Source organism: Dama dama, chromosome 11 (genome assembly GCF_033118175.1).
Source record: "Dama dama isolate Ldn47 chromosome 11, ASM3311817v1, whole genome shotgun sequence".
NCBI lineage: Eukaryota > Metazoa > Chordata > Mammalia > Artiodactyla > Cervidae > Dama > Dama dama.
In genome coordinates, this window is record NC_083691.1 from 18,040,427 (window position 1) to 18,061,943 (window position 21,517).

General features: G+C 43.9%; 1 protein-coding gene across 2 annotated transcripts in view; it reads right to left on the reverse strand.

Moving 5' to 3' along the window:
- Positions 1 to 21,517, reverse strand: part of MBOAT2 (membrane bound O-acyltransferase domain containing 2) — a 103,129-nt gene that overhangs the window by 15,243 nt on the left and 66,369 nt on the right. For both annotated transcript variants that reach the window (XM_061154786.1, XM_061154785.1), the window contains 4 exons: positions 18,155 to 18,250; positions 7,554 to 7,609; positions 6,920 to 6,974; positions 3,186 to 3,369 (listed from right to left, as the gene is read on the reverse strand). In XM_061154786.1, coding sequence (XP_061010769.1) covers positions 3,186 to 3,369; positions 6,920 to 6,974; positions 7,554 to 7,605 — 291 coding nt within the window. In that variant the 5' untranslated portion in view covers positions 7,606 to 7,609; positions 18,155 to 18,250. The remainder of the gene's footprint in view (positions 1 to 3,185; positions 3,370 to 6,919; positions 6,975 to 7,553; positions 7,610 to 18,154; positions 18,251 to 21,517) is intronic.

Consider the following 21,517-nt stretch of genomic DNA (forward strand, 5'->3'; position numbering starts at 1 on the left):
TGAGATGAACCAAATGACCTCACACACGAACCTAAATATTGGATATATCCTTTTAGTAACATAATCAGAAATACCATGGCCCTTAGACTACACACTCTAGTTTCTAGGTCTCAGTTTAAAAACAGTTAACGTAACAGAAGTTGTTGCATGCTCGTGCTCAGTCACGACTGACTCTTTGCAACCCCATGGACTGTGGCCCACCGGGCTCCTCCGTCCATGGGATTTTCCAGCAAGAGTATTGGAGTGGGTTGCCACTTCCTCCTTCAAGGGATCTTCCTGACCCAGGCATTGAACCCACGTCACCTGCATTGGCAGGCATGTTCTTTACCACTGAGCCACCTGGGAAACCCTAAAGTAATATCAGTTCAGTTCAGTCGTGTCTGACTCTTTGCAACCCCATGAATTGCAGCACTCCAGGCCTCCCTGTCCATCACCAACTCCCGGAGTTTACTCAAACCCATGTCCATTGAGTCGGTGAGGCCATCCAACCATCTCATCCTCTGTCGTCCCCTTCTCCTTCTGCCCCCAATCCCTCCCAGCATCAGGGTCTTTTCCAATGAGTCAACTCTTCACATCAGGTGGCCAAAGTACTGGAGTTTCAGCTTCAGCATCAGTCCTTCCAATGAACACCCAGGACTGATCTCCTTCAGGATGGACTGGTTGGATCTCCTTGCAGTCCAAGGGACTCTCAAGAGTCTTCTCCAACACCATAGTTCAAAAGCATCAATTTTTCGGTGCTCAGCTTTCTTCACAGTCCAACTCTCACATCCATACATGACCACTGGAAAAACCATAGCCTTGACCAGACGGACCTTTGTTGGCAAAGTAATGTCTCTGCTTTTTAATATGCTATCTAGGTTGGTCATAACTTTCCTTTCAAGGAGTAAGTGTCTTTTAATTTCATGGCTGCAATCATCATCTGCAGTGATTTTGGAGCCCAAAAATATAAGTCTAACACTGTTTCCACTGTTTCCCCATCTATTTCCCATGAGGTGATGGGACCAGATGCCATGATCTTAGTTTTCTGAATGTTAAGCTTTAAGCCAACTTTTTCACTCTCCTCTTTCACTTTCATCAAGAGGCTTTTTAGTTTATCTTCACTTTCTGCCATAAGGGTGGTATCATCTGCATATCTGCAGTTATTGATATTTTTCCTGGCAATCTTGATTCCAGCTTGTGCTTCTTTCAGCCCAGCACTTATCATGATATACTCTGCATATAAGTTAAATAAGCAGGGTGACAATATACAGCCTTGACATACTCCTTTTCCTATTTGGAACCAGTCTGTTGTTCCATGTCCAGTTCTAACTGTTGCTTCCTGACCTACATACAGGTTTCTCAAGAGGCAGGTCAGGTGGTCTTGTATTCCCATCTCTTTCAGAATTTTCCAAAGTTTATTGTGATCCACACAGTCAAAGGCTTTGGCGTAGTCAATAAAGCAGAAATAGATGTTTTTCTGGAACTCTCTTGCTTTTTTGATGATCCAACGGATGTTGGCAATTTGATCTCTGGTTCCTCTGCCTTTTCTAATACATCTGGAAGTTCCTGGTTCACGTATTGCTGAAGCCTGGCTTAGAGAATTTTGAGCATTACTTTACTAGCATGTGAGATGAGTGCAATTGTGTGGTAGTTTGAGCATTCTTTGGGATTGCCTTTCTTAGGGATTGGAATGAAAACTTATCTGACCTCAAATACAAGCTGGCACACACACCCAGGATACCCCCTTAAACAGCTGAGCCAATGTGGGATTAGGAACCTGGAAAGGCAGGGGGTGAGGGGGCCTAAAGCTGGGAAGGCAGATATAACCCCCAGTTCCCACGGTCTCCCGCTGAGCAGGTGGACAACCCCTCCCCCATGCTGGCAGGAGGTCAGAAGTTAACCCTCAGGGAAGCCTCACTAGAGAAGAACCAGGCTTAGGGACGCAGGTCCACGGTAGGGCTGGAATGAATGTGGAGACGTGGCTGATGCATCCTGAGACGTGATACCCTTCAGCGCCCACCCATCCCCCGCCCCCCTTCACTCAGTGCCCAGCTCCAGGGACCAGCAGTCAAGTCTGGACACCCACAGCAGAAGACAGGAGAAGTCTTCACTCAAGAACTCAAACAGCCCCAGAGAAAACACCTACAGACATCACAGAAGAGACTGACAGGGGTTCCCTAGAGCCATCTTCTGCTTCTTACACAGTGAAGGATTTTCTGTTTGGACATGCTGAAGTCACACGTCATAGTCTCCTCTGCAGCTGAGTGTAGCTATGTGGTCACGAGTAACATGGATAACTTCTGTGGTGAGCATCTTAGACCCTGGAGTTGAGGGAAACACCCTACGGATGGCAAACCTGGGAGTACTTGGAGCTCCAGCCCATGGAGCTGTCCTGTTATCCATGGACCACGGACACACGAGATGTCAAGTGAGAGGAGAACACAACTCCCCCCTTGTTTAAATCACTGTCATTCTGGTCCTTGGCTCAGCAGCCAAACCTGTACCTTAACTAATGCAGCTGAAGACAACTGGGAGGCCCCTAGCAAACGGGCCACTGGGTACCTGACTGACCTACCTGGCATTCAAAGAGTCTCCCCACCCCACTCGTAACACAAAGAGTCTTCTACTGTCTTTGAGTGATCTGTAAATAACTCCCACTGTTTGACTGTGTGAACTATGTACATATGGAATTTATCGTTAGACACATTTATTTAGTTTTGTTTCTTTGGCCAGACCCACGTGGCTTGTAGGATCTTAGTTCCCTGACCAGGGACTGAACCTGGGCCCTTGGCAGCAAAAGTGAAGAGTCCTAACCACTGGACCACCAGGCAATTCCCTTGGAATTCTAATTTAAAGTATATTCAAACTATGAGATATGCTGTTGTCAATAACCTCTTATTTATGGTGTGCAGAACCTGAAGGAGGAGAGTGGCCTTTCATAAGGGTTTTCCTGTAAAATATTCCATGACTATAAAGCATTTCCTCACTTCATAGATAACCTTACTTTTCTTCTTTAATCATGGTTGTACTTCTTCAAGGCATCACCACTAGGTACTACGTGGAGTCATTTACCTTGAAAAATGTTTTTAAAGAAAAAGATGAGTATCTTTTTGTTTAAAAGAAAAAGATGACAACACTGGTCTCCTGAAATAAACAAGGCTAATCAATACATGCTAGAAATGCTGCAGACGAATCTCCGGTCTTACATTTGGTGATGGCTCTGTCCTTTCGTACTGTATCTCTTCTTTCCCATTTTCACCTGACTGCGTCATATGGTATGATCTGCCTTCGATGAAAGTGATGTAGTCTTTGTAAGAGCAGAGTGGGCCTGCCAGGATACCCATGAAGTTACAGTTGTAACTTAAATACTCCAAAAGACTGGGCATGCGCCTGCAACAAAGAGACACACTATGTGTAAGACAGACGTTTGCTTTGTGAAAACGAAACAGGAGTGATCAGCTCCAACCTCAACTCCTCCTACCATTTCCAAAATAAAGCAAGCTGTGATTTTCATCTGCCTCCAAACAATAAGAATCTAAAGGTTCAGGAAGAAGGAATGCTCAGTGGTGTTTCTGGATAAAAGAATTTCCATCCGGGTCTTTATGAGCCATGGCAAATGGTTTCTATCTGATTTTCTCATGAAACAAAGGCAAGGTGGACAAGGTAGGGCAGAAGATTAATCTCTTATTAGTCACTCACTCACTCACTTGCTTAACAAATCTATGTGTGCCCATGCTCCTGGGTCTAGAGACACAGCAGTAAATACCACAGGGGGATTTTGCATTCAGAGAACTTATGCAACAGCTGCAGAAAATCAACAATAAAAAACAAAGTAATTTCAGACAGCTAAGTGCTACAAGGGGAAGGGGGCATTTTATTAAGAAGCCAGGAAGGCTTCTCTGATCAGGAGATGAGTAAGGGAGTCGTGTGAATGTCCAGGACCAGGACTCCAGGCATAGGGAGCAAAGAGCCAGGGTAGGTCCAGCTGCAGGGAGGCCAGTGCAGTTGGAGGTGCTGAACTGGGGAGGCAGGCGGGGACGGGTGTCAGTACGCCGAGGTGGGGAACACAGGGCCTGCCTTACAAGCCATGGTGGGAGCTTCAGATTTTATTCAGAATGTGCTGAAAAACTACAGTGGTGGTTGTGGTGGTGGTGTAGGGGCTCAGTCACTTTGCGACTCTTTGCAACCCCTTGGACTGTAGCCCACTGGGCTCCTCTGCCCATGGGATTTCTCAAGTAAGACTACTGGAGTGGGTTGCCATTCCCTTCTCTACTACAGTAGGGTTTTCAATACCTATGTTTTCAAAAGAACCCTTCGAGCCCCTGTGTATGGATAGAGGAGGGTGGAGGAGGAGCCGCCAGGCAGGAGGATGTGGGATCCAGGGGGAGGTGACGGGGCTGGATCCATGCGGGGGACAGCATCTGAGTACAGCCTGGCAGCACAGCCCTGGGGTCTGCTGATGGATGGGGATGGGGAGCGAGGGAGAGAGGAGTCAAGGATGTCTCCCAACATTTTTAATTCAGTTGCTCTCAGGTCTGTCCAAATGGCACATGGTATCTACAGTTTACCAAGTGTTTCCAGCCCTCAAATGCAGGAAACCCGGAGAAAACCAGTAACACAGGACACTATGAAAATGCATCAGAAGTGTGTGTTTTTTATACCTTAAAACCACCTCCGGGACTTACCTGGTGGTCCAGGGTTAAGAATCTGCCTTGCAATGCAGGGGATGAGGGTTCAGTCCCTGGCCAGGGATTGAACTAAGATCCCACATGCCATGGAGCAACTAAGTCCCTGGACCACAACTAGAGATCCCACATGCTGCAACAAAGACCCACCACAGCCAAATAAAAAAATATATATATATTTAAAAAAAAAACAGCTCCATCTGTCAAGTCTGCCATTCAATGACAACTATAAACCACCACAAATAAAAGAGCAGCTACAGCTGGGGATGATAAGGAGGCTCTTAAACATGTTATAGCCCCATCTGCCTCTCTAAGATGACATGTGATCTCCTAAAAAAAAATATGCAAACACTCTCTATGGCCAAGAGGAGTCAACAGAACCTCCTCATAAATGTTTTTATAAAAATAAAATGAAGAGAAAACAGTGCTCTGGTCCACCTGACACTCAGCTAGTTCACCACTTTCTCAAAATGCCTTTTAAATTTTTCTACATTTTGTTGTTGTTGTTGTTTAGTCACTTAGTCATGTGCAATTCTTTTGTGACCCATGGACTACAGCCCTCCAGGCTCCTCTGTCCATGGGATTTCCCAGGCAAGAACACTGTAGTGGGTTGCCGTTTCCTTCTCTAGGGGATCTTCCCAACCAAGGTTATTGAACCCACTCTTGCCTGGCAGGCAGATTCTTTACCACTGAGCCACCTTTCTACATTTCAAAGTGCTTAGAACCTTAAGCACTTTTTCTTGAGGGCTCAAAAGTGATGAGAGCAAGGTGTTTCTGGCAGATTTTCCTTCGCAGTTCTTCCCATGTTGGGCCGAGATAGAGACTTTATCACCACCTCGCAGCACAAGTGCCCCGTCATCACAAAGCTGCAAACAGCCCGTTATGCACCAGCAACAGAGCCTCATTTTCCACACTGCTTATTTCAAGACCAGAACAACATCAAGTTATCTAAGCAGTAGCTCATCTTACCACATCCAACAATGTATCACAATTTGGAAGGAAGGGAGATAATTCTGATCTATTAAACTTGCTGAAGTCATTTCTGGCTCAACTGTCATATCAAATGACAAGTCATGTTAGGAAAGAAGCTGATAACTATAACACATGCAATTAAAATTCGAACTGAGCATAACTGTAATACTCTAATTATGGTATCAATGGAAGACTCATTTTTCATTCCATAAACATTGATTTGCTATCAACTGTGCGTGGAAATGTATGAGAGAACTGTGGGCAACAATGAGCTCTGTGATTTTACGTTTGGGTAGCAAATCTGAAAGGAGTCCTCTCTGCCTCCTTCCACTGCTCAGACAAGCAGAGAGTTGAATTTAACCAGCTCTGGGATCTTGCAGGCGGCCACCTGGGAGGGAAAGCGGAGACCAAGGCTGAGTGTCTATTAACGAGCAGTTCCTGGGATGGACAAGGACTCATATGGATCAAAGAGCCCAGATCAAGCTAACCTCTCACCAAACAAATAAATTCAACTGCATATTTACTCATCTATAAAGACTGGCTGTAGTGAACATCAAAAGAGAGTAATTTTAAAGATGGGGAAAGTATAAGAAGATTCTCAAGACATACAACCTGGGATCAAAGGTGAGCACTTCAGGCAGGACCTCCTACTACACAATCCCCTTCGTTTGACAGCCATGCATATACTAGTCCCAGATTTACAGGAAACAAGATGCTTGCAGGATGCTTTTCTTCAAGTAAAATGAGTACCTTATCTCTAATTATATTGGATTAAGGCAGGCCCCACCAAGAAATTTAGTCCTTAGATGAATCCATAGGGGACCACAATAAATGACATAGCAGCCTACTGCAGAAGGAATTTCTCAAATAGCAAGGTGAATATCCTGCTGGTTCTTCATTATTTCAAAACACAACATCTTTGTGCTGTTTTAACATATTGCAGCCTAGGACCTGCTATCAAGTCATTGGTTTACAAATGGTAGCTGCAATTATTACTCGTAATTACTACATGAAGACCATGCAGACTTCCTGTCTTCGGGGAACTCAGAGCCTCTCAGGAGTCAGGATATGGTACACAGGAGGTGCACACTGTATGATCACAGTATTCAGTGGGTGCCTATGAAGGCAGGCCTAGCCCAGCCAGACTTGCTGCAGAGGCAGCAAGGTTTGGTTCCCGTGAAATAAGAGCCTCGAGGAGGACAAGTCAGCCTTGGCCTTGAGTACACAGGTGTCCTGGCAGAGACAGCGGGGACCTTGGCAGGAGACGATTTATAGGCATGTACCTGACCGCTAATCCCCTCTGTGACGGAGTCAGCTCTTCATCCTTCCGAAACATCCCTGAGAAATAAAAACAGACAATTTATCAGTTACGCTTTCTCCCAAGAAAAGAAGCGTACTTCTTCCCTTGCATCACTTTCCTCATTTGAAATTCATGCCAAAATCCCAATTTTGGTATAACTGGTATAACTGGTCCCTTTCTTTCTCATTACAGCACAGGCTCTGTCACTGAACTGAATGCAAAACTAAGAATAAACAGTGAAGGAAAATGAGCACACTTTAGAAACCTTAGTGTTAGTCACTCAGTCGTGTCCAACTCTTTGTGACCCCATGGACTGTAGCCCACCAGGCTCCTCTGTCCATGGGTTTCTCTAGGCAAAAATACTGAGTGCGTAGTCATTCCCTTCTCCGTGGGATCTTCCCAACCCAGTGATCAAACCCATGTCTCCTGCATTACAGGCAGATTCTTTACCATCTGAACCACCAGGGAAGCCAAAGCAGAATTCAGTATTTTTCCTGTCTTCCCTCCCTCCGTTTCCTTCCTCTAACAAACAGCAGAAAGTTATGGTAATCTCTCAAACAAAAGGTGGTTAGAATATGGCTTTTTCACTGATGAGAGATTAATTTCCAAATTCTTACCATCATGAATTTCATAAGCCAAACTAGTGATCTTCTGGGTAATTATCATCATTGGGCTGTGAAAAAAAAACAAAAAATAAATATTTTAAAAGCAGAAATTTAAAATAATACTTATGATATATGAAAGAGTTTATTCTGCTTATATGACTGTAAAATCCTGAAACTTTTTTAACATAAAAAAAGACCCCAAGGGATTCTGAAGACAGAACTCCAGGGCTGCTGAGTCTGGGAAAGGGACAGAAGACAGGGAATCTGGGCTTTCTGCTTTGCTTTAAGAAGAGGCTTGTCCTCTACAGGAGACTCTGGGGGTAGGATTTCAACATATCTTTTAAGAGGGCATAATTCAGCCCATAATGCTGAACCTGAAGCTCCAATACTCTGGCCACCTGATGCCAAGAGCCGACTCATTGGAAAAGACCTTGATGCTGGGAAAGACTGAGGGCAAGAGCAGAAGGGGACGACAGAGGATGAGATGGTTGGATGGCATCACCGACTCAGGAGACATGAGTTTGAGCAAGTTCCAGGAGATACTGGAGGACGGAGGAGCGGGGTGTGCTGCAGTCCATGGGGTCGCAAAGAGTGGGACACGACTGAGCAACTGAACCACCACCGGCATGAGATACACAGAGCTTGGCCCCAAGAACTTGCAGGTCACTCCCCCTCACCTAACAGACAAGATCTCATAGAAACCCTGTCACAGGACGACTGCTCTTAAAGTACCAGCAGGGAATCTTCTTCTTCAGTTCCCTTCAAAGACCGTTCCTAGGTGAACACCACTCTCTCTCGGGAGATTATTCCTCAGCCAAACGCTCCCCCAGGCTGCTTTCAACAGCCAGCTGCCGTTTTAACCTTGGAAGATAGTTTACATGCCTTTGAGGATTATAAAAAATGCCTTGAAACTTCGATTTTCCCAGGGGAAAAGAATAATTTTTCTCACCCGCTTAAATTCATTTCATAGTTTAGCTCAAAAAGGAAAAAAGAAAATACCCTTCACTCTGGATTTTAATTCTCACATCACCTTAGAACATCATAAAAACAACCAATAAAATAATAAATTTATTTTTCAACTCAGTGACATACTAAACTGCTCAGTTCGTGTGTATCAGATGTTCCCCAAAGGCAAATATTAATATGTGCTTTTTGCATGTCTGCTCTCATTGTGCCCACTGGTCACCTGGCAGACCCAGGCGTGCAGAGTGCAGGCTCTCATGAAAGTGAGCTGAGCTGGGGGACTGGGTGCTGTGAGGCTGTATTGCTGGGTCCAAGAACTATGCTCCCTCACGGGGGCGGAAAGAACATGGAAGCGGGGTTTCCCCAGTTTGGCTCCGTGGTAAAGAATCTGCCTGCTGTGTAGGAGACACACGTTTGATCCCCGATCGGGAGAAGATCCCACATGCCACATGGCAACGAAGCCTGTGTGCCATGACTACTGAGCCTGTGACCTGCAACTAGAGAAGTCCTCGCAATGAGAAGCTCGTGCTCCACAACTAGAGAGCAGGCTCTGCTTGACACAACTAGAGAACAGCCTGCGAAGCAATGCAGACCCACCACAGCCAAACATACACAGACAAACAAATATTACAAAGGAGGAGAAGAAAAAGAAGGCGGAGCACATACAAAGACTCCACTCTCTCCAAACGCTGGCCTCCACCCAAACCACACTCCCTGGAGCTGCTCTGCAAGAGCGGCTCAACTCCTGCTTCAAGTCTCAGCGTAACAGTCACTTTGCACAAGAGGCCCGTGGGCAGCTGTAGCCCCAGAAAGCCAACTCTGCCCAAATGGGACACACACCTTTCACTTCATCTTAGCTTCCTGCTTGCTTTCTTCAAAGAATTTCTCACACTCACGGATGCTTCATTTACCCAGTTACGGAGGGGCTTTAAAAGCTGTCTTCACTCTTTAGAAGGTTCATGTGATAGGGAGCGAATGGTCTTTTTCACCACTGACCCTCCAGGGCCGAGCACACTGCCTGGCACAGGATATGTGCTGGGTGACTATTTCTAAAATACCACATAAACCCAACCTTCTGAATGCCCACTCAAGATCCATCACTCCTTATGTAAGTTGATTAGACTCCCTCCCTCATGTCCACTCTCTCTGTGCTTGAAAACAGTCACCAGACTGTTCTGTAATTATTGGCTTATTTTTCGATTACCACAAAACTCATGGACTACTTAACAGCAGGAACCCTGCCCTATTCACCTCTGCACCTTCAGTACTTGCTGAGTGTGCGTGTGTGTGTGTGCATACATGCATTCAGTCGCTGAGCTATCTCCAACTTTTGTGGACCACATGAACTGTAGCCCATCAGGCTCCTCTGTCCATGGATTCTCCAGGCAAGAATACTGGAGTGCGTTGCCATTTCCTTCTCCAGGAGATCTTCCCGACCCAGAGATCAAACTGATGTGTCCTGCACTGGCAGGCGGATTCTCTACCACTGTGCCACCTGGGAAGCCCCACCTGCCAAGTAATTGGGCTCAAGGCTCTGACTGGTTTGCAAAAACGTCTCACATCACCTACTGTTTCCTTAACAGATTAATCATTAAGCCCGAACATTCCCTTTGGTTTTAAAGGGGTGGTCATTCCACAGCCTCTGGTCCAACCTGTCATGGGCTGGGGTCAGGGAGTGGTGAGTATGAGAATAAAATGACAGAAGACAAAATTATTGAGGAGTGACTGTGGAGGAGTATTTGATAAATGAAAGTAAAAAAAGTTTGGCACAGGACAGACAGACTCATGAGAGATGAGGAGAGTCAAGCAGAGGGGAAGGTGGCCAGATAGGTCCAGCACAGGCACAGGACAGAGACCAGGAGACAGAGCGGACGGAAGAGGGAGGACTGGCCTCTCCCATCACACAGAACCTCCTGCGCAGAGGAGATGCTTCTAAATGAAAACACTCCCACAGTTCAAGAAGAGACCAGCTGGGGTGGTTTTCCTAACAGTGCATTGTGATCGTAAATACCTGAATGGGGACAATCTAGAGTGACTCACACAGTTTTCACTTATACCTTTATTGACATTTTAACTACCTGTTTGCTTTGGATTCAAAATTTAATCGCCTTCCTGGTCCTAAAAAGTCTGAGCCAGCCCTATGTGAACCAGACTCTCCTGTTTTCCTGGGGTGGAGGCTGCGAGGCGGATGGGATGGGAGAGGGCAAGCAATTGGTTTCCCTGCCTCCATCAAGCAAGGAGGGGCCTGGATGGAGCCACCTGTACCTTCTGCGCAGTGACTTCGCTAGATTGAGGTGGAGTTACAGACACTCTCCCCCAGCACTCTACTTGGAACTGGAAAAATATGGAATCTAGCTATTTAAAATAAATACTCAACTGATAAAACAGCTTCAGGTAATATAAAAAAATATATACCCATCTGATGTAAAGAACTAAAGAGACTCTAGACTTCTTATAATTTTTTTAAAAGATACAAATTAACTTTCTTATTATAACTAAAATGTTTACATGCCATCTTTTTTTCTCTACAATGAGTGAGAGTTACAGGATTTGGTTCTGCCATGCGGTCAAACTCAAACTCTAGGTAAACATCACTAGAGAATGAATGCTGAAAAAGTACAATCTCTTTCTGAATTGTTCTGTCATCTCTAAGAGACTGCTAAACTCTAAGGATACTGCGACAAAGCAACTATGAGCACCCACTAGGTACAAGCGGAGAAAGAAATGGCAACCCACTCCAGTACTCTTGCCTGGAAAATTCCATGGATGGAGGAGCCTGGTGGGCTGCAGTCCATGGGGTCGCAGAGTCAGACACAACTAAGAGACTTCACTTTCCTTCTTTCCATAGTTCCTTTTAGAGAAGGAAATGGCAACCCACTCCAGTGTTCTTGCCTGGAGAATCCCATGGACATACAGGCCTGGTGGGCTGCTGTCTATGGGGTTGCAAAGAGTCGGACACTGAGCAACTAACACACATACACACACACACCCACACACTAGATACAAGGTCAGCATGCCACCAGGATACAGGGACCTGATAACAGAGCAAACTGACCTGTCCGCTTTCAGGCATGTCTAAGTACTCAGGGGCTCGTCTGCAAACAGCAAAACCCATTGAAACCAACAAACCCCTCAAACCTAAAGCCAAAGGAATGCACTGTGAGAGGGGAGGAAAAGGCATCCGATAGCAATCCAGCCAGCCAGCCAGCCCCTTCACTTGCTCATTTTGAAAACAAGCGTCTAATGAGCGCCTAATAAGACGCCAGGTGCTGGAGACACAGCTGTGAATGAGACCGGGTTCTCGTTCGTGTACAGGGGAGGGATGGATAACAACTGAACTCAGAGGTAAACACACGGTGTGCCAGCTGCTGCTGAGTGCTGAGCAGAAGAGCAAAACAGGCTGGGGAGAGGAGTGCCAGGACGCCGGTGGGGACTGGCCTCACCCAGGGGCGACGCTTCACAGAGAAGCTGAGTCAGGGGCCAAGCCCCGCAGAGGCAGGCTCACCAGCACCCCTGCCTGGGTGGGGGGCACTGAGACTGACCTGGCCTGCTGGGAGGCTAGTGAGGATGGGGATGTGGCTGGAGCCAGTGAGTAAAGACAGGACAGATGCTGAAGACAGAAGCGTCGGGATGGTCAGAGTTAGGAGGCTCCCGCAGGGACTGTGAGGACAGGGCTGAGACCCAAGAGACACTGGGGACCGTGGAGGGCAACAGGCAGGCCGCTCATTAGGTGTTAATGGGTATATCTGCCCCGGGGTAGAGAGGGCTGTGGGGTGCTGGGGGGCAAGAGGCAGGCGAGGATGGCATCTCAGAGCAGGATGACAGCACAGACCCTGCGTAGTGATCCCAGTCGTCTTCTGATGGCAAAGACAGCGGGACCCGATGATGATTCGACAGTGGATCAGAAGCCCAGGGCTTGAGACCTGAGGCCACCAAGGGTTTTGACCAGAGGAAAGGAACAGAAAGACGGAGCTGGCTGGGAAGAAATGCAGGAGGAACAGGGCAGGGGCGTCGGGAAGTCCGGGTCAGGCAAGTTCAGTGCGAGATGCTGACTGGACAACCGGGCAGAGAGGTGTGGACAGGCACAAACCAGAAAACGTCCTGACTCCACTACTCATCAACTGTGGACACAGGGGAGCTGTTTAACTCCCCAGCCTCCAAATTCTTATCTATAAAATGGGGATAATAAAGCCACTGTGTGGATTAAATAAAACAGCAACAGGACAAAGGCCATGAACAGTATCCGAGGTACAGCAGATGTCTGATAAAACCCTCGTTCAATAGATACCGGAACCGCTGCTCAGCAGAAGGTACCGGACGGCTGCAATAATTAACTGCTAAGTGCTGTCCCTGAAGGAACCTGCTCTGAAGCAGGAGCTCAACAGGGACGCGAGTAGCTACCTGGAAAAGCGTCGAGGGCCGAATGTGTGAAGAAACGTGCAGAGAAACTGAGCGAGTTTATAGGCAAACACCTGGAACAGGAGCCGCTTCATCTGAGCCTCCAGGAGCCAGGAGGTTGGACGTGCGGGCAGGCTGGGAGGCGTGTTCCCGGCAGAGAGAACCCGGTGGGTAGAAGCAGCAGCATGGGGGCACGGAAGCAGTTATGCGGCTGCAGCATCAGACGAGGCGGGGCAGAGAGGCGAGGCCCGGCACACACGGCGTGGACTCTGAGGGCCAGGGATCAACTTTTTGAGATCCAACCAGTCCATCCTAAAGGAAATCAGTCCTGAATATTCATAGGAAGGACTGATGTTGAAGCTGAAACTCCAATACCTGATGTGAAGAGCTGACTCACTGAAAAAGACCCTGATGCAGGGAAAGACTGAAGGCAGGAGAAGGGGATGAAAGAGGATGAGATGGTTGTATGGTATCACCGACTCAATGGACGTGAGTTTGAGTAAACTCTGGGAGTTGGTGATGGACAGGGAAGCCTGGCGTGCTGCAGTCCATGGGGTCGCAAAGAGTCAGACATAACTGAGCGACTGAACTGAACTGATCCACTTTTTAGAGTCGTAAGGGAACACTGCAGATCTCTGATAAATATCATTATACCACACTGCTTTGTGAACAAACATAAAGTCAGGGGGAAATGTTGATGGATGGCAGAAACCAACACAATACTGTAAAGCAATTATCCTTCAATTAAAAATAAATAAATTGAAAAAAACAATCGGGGGAAAGGTTCGGGTAGGGAAGGGAACAGACCGAGCAAACCTTATAAAAGACCATGCCTGTTTTCTCCCGGGAACTTGAACTACATGAGTAGCAGCTGGGCAGAACGCACTCCCTAACCAAATGTAGGTCAAGGTGTCAGGAGACACCCCCCACCGGCTGAAACAGGATATGCAGAACACTATGGACGGTTTATTGGCTGAATAATTTACGCCAACACTATTTACAACATAGTTACTGGGCACAGCAGAGAGCACCAGGAGCCCTTCCAGACTCAGCTCAGTGAGCGCAATGAGCCAGAATGAAGCTTTTAGACCACATGGTTGCTCCCTTCTTCTGCTCGACAGGACGGTCACCTACAGAGTACTCAGCCCCCAGCAGAATGTACCGCGCTGACCCCAAAAAATGGCAAATGCACGAACACACAGGGGCAGCCAGTAATAAGATACCGACTGAGTATCTGAGGCTTGCTGCTCAGCTCTAAAATGTATTCTTGATTTCAATGGAAAATATGTCACATATATCTTTTTTTAGTGGATGCATTAACCAACGCTTCAGCTCCACAAAGATCAACATATTCCAACCAGAACACATTTCCTGCCTGTCCCCCAAAATCTGTTCCTGCTTCCATCTACAAGAAGACAAGCATTCACCTTTCCTTTTCTGTCTCAATACCATTTCCTGAATAACCGAGAGGGGTGCTCCTCATTGACCCATAGTCCCAGCATCGTCATTCTGTACATTTATATCCCAGATCCACAGATCTGTTTCTCTACACGGACTTCTTGGATTTGGCTATTCCTATGTCAGTCCTACAATATTCAAATGATGTCTGCTTGACAAGCAGTATATGTTTTTATACTGAATCTGCTCCTCTCAAACACTTCTAGCGAAACTTCTCAATTTGCCTAATTTCGATCAAAACCTCAATCGCATTACAGGTTAACCAGAGAAAAAGGACTGTTTTTACAACACTGAATGTTACTCTCTGAATAAACAAGATGCTTTGCCAGTCAGTCTTCTTTATGTCCTATAGTAAAGCTTCATAGTATTAGTATTAGTCGCTCAGTTGTGTCCGACTTTTTGCAACCCCATGAACTGCAGCCTGCCAGGCTCCTCTGTCCATGAGATTCTCTAGGCAAAAATACTGGAGTGGTTTGCCATTTCCTCCTACAATAGTTTACTACAAAAAGGTCTACACAAAGGTCCCTACATTTCTTTTTACATGTTTCCTTAAACATTTCATAGTTTTTATTGCTTCTGAAACTCCAATCCTTTATCTATGACATTTTCTAACCAGTTATTGCTGATATAAAGGAAAGCTATTTAACTGTTTTATACTTCTCTTGTACCTATTTTCTGAGGCCAACATGTTAGCTGACAACCTAGCCTTTCAACCTTTCTGCAAAAAGAAGCTTCTATTAACAGGTGAGTCCCTTTAATCTATTCAGCATTTTAAATGTATCTTGAGCCTATCTCTCTATCTACATACACACACACATACACCCATGCACACACATACAAAATCAGTGTTCCACACCTTTGCAAGTAACACTGGCTGGTATGGAAGAGCTCCCATGTGATTCCTCAGCAAGAGCCTGGCTTCACTCCCTGTGTGTCTAACTTCAGGACACTGGAGAGCTTAGCACAAAGAATGGGTCACTAGATTCAGCTCTACCTTCCTCAGACTGCCAACACCACTTTGGATGGCTCCCGTATCTACCCTAATTAGGAGCAAGTCAGGATCTTCTGTGCTCATGTGTTGCAACACTCAAGGCTTCTAAATGCTTCTTTTCTCTTCTGCTCACATTAAAACAAAAGGGAGCACTCTAACTTATTCAGCCACAATGGTCTCCTTGAGCTGATTTGTCTCTGTCTTTGTACCTGTTCACTGATGATGCTCACATGTTTTCTCCTAGTGGATAAAAATTACATATTAAACTGGCAGTTTTACATCAGGTTGTCCATCTGTAAAATGCTATATTTCTTCGACACACTTAAATATTTTAAATCATATTCAAGTGAAAAATTTTTATTTTAGTAAAATACTTAAGATCCTATCACATGCATAGTGTTCTTAATGTACACTATCCTCTAAATTGTGGGGTCGTGTAACTAGTTTTTTCCAACAGAATGGGAGAAAAAGTGGAGGGCAGGCATGCTCTCTCTGCTCTCTGCGCTCAGCTCACTATGGGACACACCATTCCCTCGATTTAATCAAGAGGATTCTAGAGACCCTGAAGTAGGTGGGGCCACAAGAAAGGAGCCTGGTTCCCTGAATGATTGTGGGGAGCAGAGGTCCCCTCCTCAGTGGGCTGGTGTGAATGAGAAATAAACTTGCTTTATGTAAAGTCACGAGAGCAATGTGCTTCATTAGTGGTTAGCCCACCCCTAGCTAGAGAGTGACGAGAGTTTAGAATAGCAGATAAGGGAAATAAAAAAGGTAATGACTAAGATAAAAACGAAGAAGGGGTTATGAGGCTCCAGTGAACACTGGATCACACGAATTTGTACTTCTACTAATTCTCATTAATAAACTGAAATCTGCTATGTTAAACTACTTAGTAAATGTGGCAGTTTAAAAATATACATAGCTAGTTCCTATTTTCATTACACTAAGATGACAACATGTGACCTAGGCTATCTAAGTTCATCAATATTCAAGGTGGCCCAATACACCTACTGATTCTGCTTAACAGCTTTTTGCTTTAAGAATTCCTGCTGTTTATAAGTTGACAGTGAAAGTGAACTCGCTCAGTCATGTCTGACTCTTTGCGACCCCATGAACTGTAGCTTACCAGGTTCCTCTGTCCATGGGATTGTCCAGGCAAGAATACTAGAATTGGTTGCCATTTCCTTCTCCAGAAGATCTTCCCGACCCAGGGATTGAACCCAGATCTCCCACACTGTAGGCAAACGCTTTACCATCTGAGCCACCAGGGAAGTCCTTTATAAGCTCATAGCCAACATCTATTCTCTTCTTCTGTAAGTCAGGTTATTTCTGAATTCTATTCAATATATTGCTAATTTGACTACCTAGTTTTTTAGTGTATTTAATATTTTGCTTTGTCTTGGTTTTATTTGTTCTTTTAGATATAGTCTTTTATCCAAGTCTGGTTTTAAAATCTGTTTAACAAAAGTAAAATCCACTTTGATATCACTAAGAAGAAAAAGATAATTCATCTTCTGAAATTCTCCTGTTTTATAACAGTGACTTTTCTTTAAGCTCACACAACATTGGCTGATTTCTAGTGTTCAACAATTTATTCATAGATGCCATGATTTGTTTCATTTTCTTTTTTCCACTTACTTATCCTTCAGTTGAATTTACTGGTCATTATTTATCCTGTACAGATAACTCAAGGCCTACTTAAAAGCAGATCTTCTGTGTCTTTTTCAATAGAGAAAGCTGTCAGGCTTGACATATACACCGTAGAGTTTTATCTTCAACTTCCCCACCCAGTATGCAGATGTTAGCAGGTGTCCCTCTATAAAGACGGGGAAGAAGTTCATTTTTAAGGACTTGGACTGCATTTATCTCATAAGAGACATTCAATCAGTTCTGTAACAGGCAAAAGACCCTTTCAGAACCAAGGAAGGATTAAATTTCCTCTGAAGAAAAACAAAGCCTGAAGTTATTTCTACCACTCACTAGAATACTGAATATATTAGAATATAAAACATTTCATAGATGTGAAATGCATAAAAGAAAAACACATGTTCAAGTGCATTCTCATGGAAATTCAGACTGACAAAGCTAGTCCGAGGACTTGCATCCAAAGACAGTCCCACAATGTGTTAAGAAGCAAGAACAAGCCATCAGATGTTACACAGCAGTTGGTGAAACACTGTACAAAAGGGATTCCAAGAAGGGAGGGAGGAAGCAAGGGAAGGAGGAAGAGAGAGAGGGAGGGAGGGAGGGAGAAGAAGAAAAGACGGGTAGCAAGGAAGCAGGCTCAAAGGGGCTGATTTTCAATAGTTATTGCTGCTGCTGCTGCTAAGTTGTTTCAGTCATGTCTGACTCTGTGTGACCCCACAGACGGCAGCCCACCAGGCTCCCCCATCCCTGGGATTCTCCAGGCAATAACACTGGAGTGGGTTGTCATTTCCTTCCCCAGGGGATCTTCCTGACCCAGGGATTGAACCCAGGTTTTCTGCATTACAGGCACACGCTTTACCGTCTGATCCACCAGGGAAGCCCAGAATTAGAAAATGCTTTCAATATCAGCATGTCATACAACAAATTTTATTCCCATATATTTAGAAATTTTACAAAAATCAATTAAAAAAAGGTTATTTTTGTGACTTACACATCACTATAAAAGACCACTTTAAAAGAAGAAAAATGTTAAATTTACAAAAAGAATTTTAAATGAAAAAAGTTTTTCATTTGAACTACTAAATGGAACTATATTTTGTCTTTTAACCAACATGTTAGAATAGATAAACAGACTTCTGAATCAAAGTTTTCATCTTACCCTGAAAAATCAGCAGAATATTGTCCATAATCAAAGATATAGACTCTAGTGATTTGGCATACTGTGAGGTATCCCAAAGCAAACAAGAAACAATATCTGGAAAACAAAAACAAGCTAGATTAGTAAAATAAAGAGATTCATTTTGTTAAAAAAAATACATTTTAAACTAACATATTAACTATATGATATGGTTCAAAAATTGTAAACATCACTAGATCTACTCCACAAATGGCTTTCTTTGATAAATTGTAAAAACTCTTTACTAGTGTCTGCTTCAGTTTCCTTAAATTTTGTACCATTTTCAACGGCAAACACATTTAGTTCCTACCTTTATTCATTTTTTCCTTCTGAAAAACCTCCATATAACAGATAATGTATCTGAAAGTCATGCTCACAATGTAAAACTGAATATGGTAAGTACTGGTATCTATTTATTTTTCCTTCTTTTTAGAAAACAAAATCTAGTATGAAAATATTTGGCTGAAACACACATCAAACAAGTTCTTAAGAGTATTTTTAAGACTTGTCCTCAATCATCTAAAATCATAAACAGTGTGTATCAGGTGGTATTTACTCACATTTTATAAACATAAATGTTTAATAATTTTCAGTCTTAAGATGTATGGGAGAGAGCTACAATAATTAAAAACATCAGGATTTCCCTGGTGGTCCAGTGGTTAAGAATCCGCCCATCAATGCAAGGGACATGGGTCTAATCCCTGGTCAGGGAAGATTCCACTTCCTGCAGGGCAACTAAACCCACGTGTTGCAACTAATGAACCCACGCTCTACAGCCTGGGCTCTGGAACAAGAGAAGCAACCACAATAAGAAGCTCGCGTACCACAACTAGAGAGTACTCTCCACACCCCCCCCCCCCCCCCCACCTGCTGCAACTAGAGAAAGCCCGGGCATAACAACAAAGAACCAGCATAGTCATAAATTAATTATTTTTAAAAAAGAATTTAAAACATCATCTGGGAGAACTAATTTGCATATCAAGAGAACAGAAATTCACAGACTCTAGAATATATATCACTGTGTAAAATGAAGGCTGTAATGCATATCACATATGTAATACATATTACATACATATAATATGTAATGCATATTAGCAGGAGTGAATGGATTATCACCTAATGAGTTAAACAATTTGGGTGGGTGAATAGAGCTATACCTTCATCAAAACAATCCTAGACAGATAAAAGAATTAAATATACAGTATAATACTAAAACACATACGGGCTGTGGATAAGTATTCAAATGTCCTCAAACTGGTGAAGGACTTTCTAAACATACATAACACAGAAGAAATCAATAGGAAAAAAAAAACCCAATGTAGTTAATTTAAAACATTAAACTTCTCAAATAGGCCATTCAGGAGGTTTTAGGAAAGGGTCCTTTCATACTTCAGACAAATAGGTAATTCTGATCTACTTGGATTATTCCTGAGCAAAGACGTCTGCACTAGATAACTGAAATTATCTTTAATAAGAGTTTAGCACACTAAAACTAATTATAACTTTAGATAGCTTGACCAAGCAGGGTTTATTGGATAAATGCAAAAATGATTCAATATAGGAAGCCAAACTTAGTGGTGTAGAAGTATTTACACCTTGGTAATTGGCAAACACTATAGATTATTCAATGGACATGAATTTGAGCAAACTCCAGAAGATACTGAAGGACAGGGAAGCCTGGAGTGCTGCAGTCCATGGGGTCACAAAGAGTCAGACACGACTTACCGTCTGAACAAACAAATGGATTATTCAAACCAGAGATAATCAAACCAAAGCCTGTAGGATAAATCTCACTCCCTGCTTTGCTTCCGTCAATCAAATTTTGTTTGACCACTCAAGGCCATTTACATGTAAACTGTTTATGGCTGCTTTGGCCTCAGAACACCTAAGCTGAACAGTTGCAGCAGCATCTACAAGGCCCTCAAAACCTAAAATATTTACTATCTGGCTCTTGATGAAAGAAGTTTGCTGACCCCAATCAGAAGCAATGAAGAGAATGCTAATAATACACACTAAACTTTTAAAAGTATGTCATGACCTGCAGCTATGACATTGTGAATAGCCCCCCGCTCAAAAAAAAAAACCCAGTAAAAATCTTATTCTTCTAGCATTCAAAAACTATAAGAAGTTGCTCTTACTCACATTATGGACAAAAAGAGAAAAGTGTCAACCTGTATCTTTAGTGTTTCACTTTCAACTTACTCATTAACATAAACAAAAATATCAACCAACATTCATTAACTGAACCACATTTGTTTGCCCATGATGCAACCAACTTCTTCACTGAACCGGAAAAATCTGTGGTCTAATTCTGTCAACTCATAATTGAATTGCGATCATGGATTAGTTATGAGTTTGTCAAAAATCAATGAAAGCATTCTGTAGAATCAAAGAAAAAAGAGGGGATACATGTAGCTGGCATGGTATGAATTCCTTCTACACAGAAAAAGGATCTGATGGCTGTAGCAGCAACCACCTTGCATCCCTGAAGTAGTGAGCTAACAGGTGAAGGATAGAACTGCAAAACAAGAAAGAAACCTGCCTCTTTTAATAAACACTGTTGAGCAACTATACTGGCTCTGAATAACCTAAGTCCAGAAAAAATCTGAGGTGCTGGGTTTTCTCCTATTATCCAGAACTGAAATGCATTCCAAAGCGATACCAAAGCGCACCACATTTTCATTGTTATCTTTTGAATTAGGCTGCAGGGAAGGGTGACGGGGAAAGCCTCTGATTTGTCAAGTGGTCTCATACTCCCTGCAACTGACAGTTTACAGATGGGTGTGAAACTTAAGTACTGTCAGTGAAACAAGACATAGAGCTTTTAGAAAGGCTATCTCCTTAAATAGCAAGTAGGACACTTGCTGAGGAGGGCATGTCAACCCACTCCAGTATTCTTATCTGGAGAATCCCCCTGGACAGAGGAGTCTGGTGAGCTACAGCCCCTGGGGTTGCAAAGAGTTGGACATAGCTAAGCAACTAAGCAGAGTACAACACAGGACCCCTGCTACTGCTATGTCGATTAAGCCCAGCTAGCCTACAGACAATGTGGTGAGATGGTGAAGCAGAAAACCTAAATAAAACAAAATACAGAACTTTCTGATGCCCTCATAAAAAGAGAGTTGCTGAGTTAATCAACAAGAACTGCCTCGCCTCGTGACCTTTCCCTGGAAAGGTGAATCTCTCTGCACTGGTTACCATTATACCCCTATGAGTTACACCATTACACCATTATGAGTTGGGATTTCTGCTCTGTGCAGTTTTAAAAGCATCCTGATACTATCATCCTTTATAACAAAATGAAATCAATAAGATTTGAAGAGTTCCAGAGAGAACATTCTATTA